Raw genomic sequence first — 4,266 nt, 5'->3', positions numbered from 1 at the left:
TATATATATATATAAATGCCCTTCCTGTGTTTTTGAACTGCCTGACCAAGAGGTGTCTTAAATTTATGCACTTGTGCTCAATAAAAGTATCTTTTAATTCTAAAAAAAGGGGAAAAGAACTTAAACTATTTTAAAAGGTAAAAAATGCATCTCATTATTCTTTCTGAGCATTGTTTTGGTTACTAGTAAGTCTGCATCTGCTTTTCCTGATAAGCCAGCTGTTGTTCTTTCTGTGAATAACGTTTCAGGCCTTTTTTTCCCCCCATTAGGATGTATTTATTTCTTATCCATCTAAATAAACTCTTTGCCAGAAATATTATTTCTTTAGTTACAATATTTATGACAAATATTTCCCCATATTGTTCTTTAACTTTAAATTGTGTTTATTATCACTTTTGGTACACACAAGTTTGCATTTTCACATAGTAAAATGTTGGTTTTTGCTTGCTGAGAATTCCTTCATGACTTTTATGTGTTAAAAGAGCATCTTCATACTCATCTGAATGTTCCACCTAGATTTTTTTAATGTACTTTATTTTATTATTTATTTATTTATTTATTTATTTATTTATTTATTTATTTTGAGACGGAGTCTCGCTCTGTCGCCTAGGCTGGAGTGCAGTAGTGCGATCTCAGCTCACTGTAAGCCCCACCTCCCGGGTTCACGCCATTCTCCTGCCTCAGCCTCCCCAGTAGCTGGGACTACAGGTGTGCATCACCACGGAAGGCTAATTTTTTTTTTTTTTTTTTGTATTTTTTAGTAGAGATGGGGTTTCACCATGTCAGCCAGGATGGTCTCAATCTTATGACCTCATGATCTGCCTGCCTCGGCCTCCCAAAGTGCTGGGATTACAGGCATAATGTGCTTTATTTATTTGTTTATTTATTTAGAGACAGTGTTTCGCTCTTGTTCCCTAGGCTGGGGTGCACTGGAGTGATCTTGGCTCACTGCAACCTCTGTCTCCCGGGTTCTCCTGCCTCAGCCTCCCGAGTCATGTGCCACCACGCCCAGCTAATTTTGTATTTTTAGTAGAGACGGGGTTTCTCCATGTTGGTCATGCTGGACTCGAACTCCCGACCTCTGGTGATCTGCCTGCCTGGGATTACAAAGCGCTGGGATTACAGGCATGAGCCACCATGCCTGGCCAATGTGCTTCATTTTTTAAAGTTAACTCTTTAACTCATCTGGAATTATTTTGATGAATGGTGTGAGGCATAAATGGAACCAAGATTTTCCCAACCAATTTTCCATTATAGTTATTAATTAATACTCCCTTTCCCCGGTTAATTTGTGATTCTTCTTTTTATCACATGAGAAGGCTTTACATGTATGAGAGTCCATTGTCTGGGCCATTCACTTTATTTCATTGGTCTGTCTCTTCTTGAACCAACATATCACAATATTTATATTGTCACTTTATCTTTTCATATCTGATGTGAAAATCATTCTTTTTTTTTCAAAAAGTCTCTGTTCTTTTTATTAGTTTATTCATACAGATGAAAAAGTTTAGGATTTTGACACATTTTACCAGATCTCATGGAATTTTCTTTGGTACTGCACTTGTCCAGTTTTCCAATCCTCAGTCACGGTAGAGCTGTAGTTTTCTTTATATGGGTCCTGCTCAAATTGTTAGAAATTCCTATTTCTAAGAAATTTTATGACTACCATAAGGCGATTTTCCCATCACCATCCCTGCTCAGGTTACTACCAATTTTTGTTGGAATAACAGAAACTGATTTTTTCCCTATTCATCATACACATAGCTACTTGCTGCGATTATGGATTCTAAGAATGTCTTAGGTAACTATTTGGGTTTTCTAGGTGGGCCATCACATCTGCAAATAGTAGTATTTCTGCCTTTTTTTTCTTTTTTTTGGTATTTGCACTTCTTGCTTCATGTTTTACTGCATTGGCCAGGGCTGGAAGAAAGATGCTCAGTGGTCACGTGAGGTTTCACTACTGACTTTATTAGGAATGCTTTTGGAGTTTCTCATCTGAGTTCCGTGGTCGCTTAGAGTTTGAAATCGCTTTTTAAAAATCGTGTTCAGAAAGCACATCTCATGGAAATGACAAATATGAGAACTAAAACCGACAAATTTCCCCCCAAAATCCCACATGCAGAGTCTCCTGGCCCGGAGCCTCTTGAGGCGTCAGTTCTTTGATGACTTCCTATTTCTTTTCCTTTTTTTTTTTTTTGACGTTGTCTGGCTCTGTCGCCAGGCTGCAGTGCAATGGCGCGATCTCGGCTCACTGCAACCTCCGCCTCCCGGGTTCAAGCGATTCTCCTGCCTCAGCCTCCCGAGTAGCTGGAATCACAGGCGCCGCCCACCATGCACAGCTAATTTTTGTATTTTTAGTAAAGACGAGGTTTCACCATGTTGGCCAGGCTGGTCTGGAACTCCTGACCTCAGGTGTTCCGCCCGCCTCGGCCCCCCAAAGTTCTGGGATTACAGGCTGAGCCACCGCGCCCAGCTGATGACTCTCCACTTCTTCCTTGGTTCTTTCGGAGTCACTTTGGGAAATTCGGTTCCATCTGCGGTGGCAAAATACAGCTCGGCTCTCCCCGCACGGGGCCAATGGACGCTCCCAGTGCGGACAGACACGCCCATTGAGGGAGCCGGGCAGGGCGGAGGGACCCCAGGCCGGGGCTTCATTGGAGCCCAGCCCTGCCCACCGCCGCAGCCGCGCATGCGCCATGTGCCGGCTGCTTTGGACCCTCCCGCGTGCCGTTCTTACCCGGCCTGCCCCGCGCTGCCGCTTCCGGAAGTGGATCTTGTCTCCTCCCAAACGAAGCGTTTGTGCCTGAACCTGCCGGGACTGCGACGGCATCGCAGTGCTGCAGAATCCCGGGGGCCAAGGGCGGGCTGCTTGCCGCTATGGCTGGCAGTCAGGATATATTCGATTCCATCGTGATGGCGGATGAGAGGTGAGTGGCGAGGTCAGGCCCGTACCCCGCCCAGTCTGGTCCTCTCCCAGCGGATTCGCCGCCGGCTGAGGCCCAGGGCGGCTGCTGGAGCCTGGCGTCCCTTGGGCGCGCGCATTGGGGAGCGCCTGGTGGCCGTGGACGCAGGACAAGTGTGGGCCTGAGTCTCTGGTCCTTCTCTCCTCGCTCTCTCCTGCGGGGCAAGTGCCCAGCTGCTCTTCCAGACCCGCCTTCCCTGTCAGGGCTGCCCCAAGCATCTGCTCAGCCTGGTGGTTCCCCTCTTCCGAGGCCGCCCCGTCCTCTGGGAGGACAGACTTTGCCATCTGGGAGCTGCCTCTTTTTCTGGTTCTTTAATCATAGGACATACGGCAGTATTCATGGATGTGCTGATAGATGTGCCCGACCACACCCCTTTCCCTCCAGAGCCCCTAGGGAGCCCCTCGTGCTGCGACAGTGGGGGAACTGTGAGTTGCCTCCTGGCTGACTTCCAGTGCCCGGCCCACAGGACACGTCCATAGATGTTAGTTAAGAAAGCGACCGAACGTTTAGCCGTCAGTTGCTGACGTTTATTTAGCTCGTGCTGTGAGTCAGACGCTGAGCTAAACGTTCTACCCTGGTTATCTACTTCAGTCCTACTTAGTAAGTGGATCCAATTATTCTTCGGAATTTACAGACTAGGAGGCACAGTCACTTTTCAGGGTCACATAACTGGTAAGTGGGGAGCTGTGCAGTCTGCTTCATGGAGTGCTGCAGCCCATTCCTTGCATCTTTGGTGACTGCAGGTTAAGATAGTGCCAGTTCCACTGTTGGGCCTCAGGGTCAGTGCTACTCCAGGTACCAGTGGGAGTACATTTTGTGGTGATCTGATGCCATTTCTCTCTGTTGTCCTACCGATGTGATGTCAAACCCTGTGTATGTTGCAGTTTTTTGGAAGCAGTTGACTTGGGCCAGTGCTACTTGAACACTCACAGAACTTTGGCCCCCTAACTCTGGCTGCAAACCAGACTTACCTAGGAGACTTCGAAAAGTAGACTCCGGGCCAGGTGCGGTGGCTCACGCCTGTAATCCCAACACTTTGGGATGCTGAGGCGGGCAGATCACCCGAGGTCGGGAGTTCGAGACCAGCCTGACCAACATGGAGAAACCCTGTCTCTACTAAAAATACAAAATTAACCGGGCATGGTGGCGCATGCCTGCACTGTAATCCCAGCTACTTGAGAAGCTGAGGCAGGAGAATTGTTTGAACCTGGGAGGTGAAGGTTGCCATGAGCTGAGATCACACCATTGCACTCCAGCCTGGGCAGCAAGAGCGAAACTCCGTCTCGAAAAAAAAAAAAAAAAA

At 47.3% G+C, this 4,266-nt stretch overlaps 1 protein-coding gene across 7 annotated transcripts in view; it reads left to right on the top strand.

Annotated features, from left to right (window-relative positions):
* The first annotated feature begins 2,428 nt into the window (after positions 1-2,428).
* LTO1 (LTO1 maturation factor of ABCE1) overlaps positions 2,429-4,266 on the top strand; it is a 23,648-nt gene continuing 21,810 nt past the window's right edge. For all 7 annotated transcript variants that reach the window (XM_017887051.1, XM_017887057.1, XM_017887047.1 and 4 more), the window contains exon 1: positions 2,429-2,927. In XM_017887051.1, coding sequence (XP_017742540.1) covers positions 2,878-2,927 — 50 coding nt within the window. In that variant the 5' untranslated portion in view covers positions 2,429-2,877. The remainder of the gene's footprint in view (positions 2,928-4,266) is intronic.

The sequence above is a fragment of the Rhinopithecus bieti genome, unplaced genomic scaffold (assembly GCF_001698545.2).
Source record: "Rhinopithecus bieti isolate Rb0 unplaced genomic scaffold, ASM169854v2 scaffold_1014, whole genome shotgun sequence".
NCBI classification, from domain to species: Eukaryota; Metazoa; Chordata; class Mammalia; order Primates; family Cercopithecidae; genus Rhinopithecus; species Rhinopithecus bieti.
Note: the sequence above shows the minus strand (reverse complement) of the source record. Positions and strands in the feature narration are given on the sequence as shown.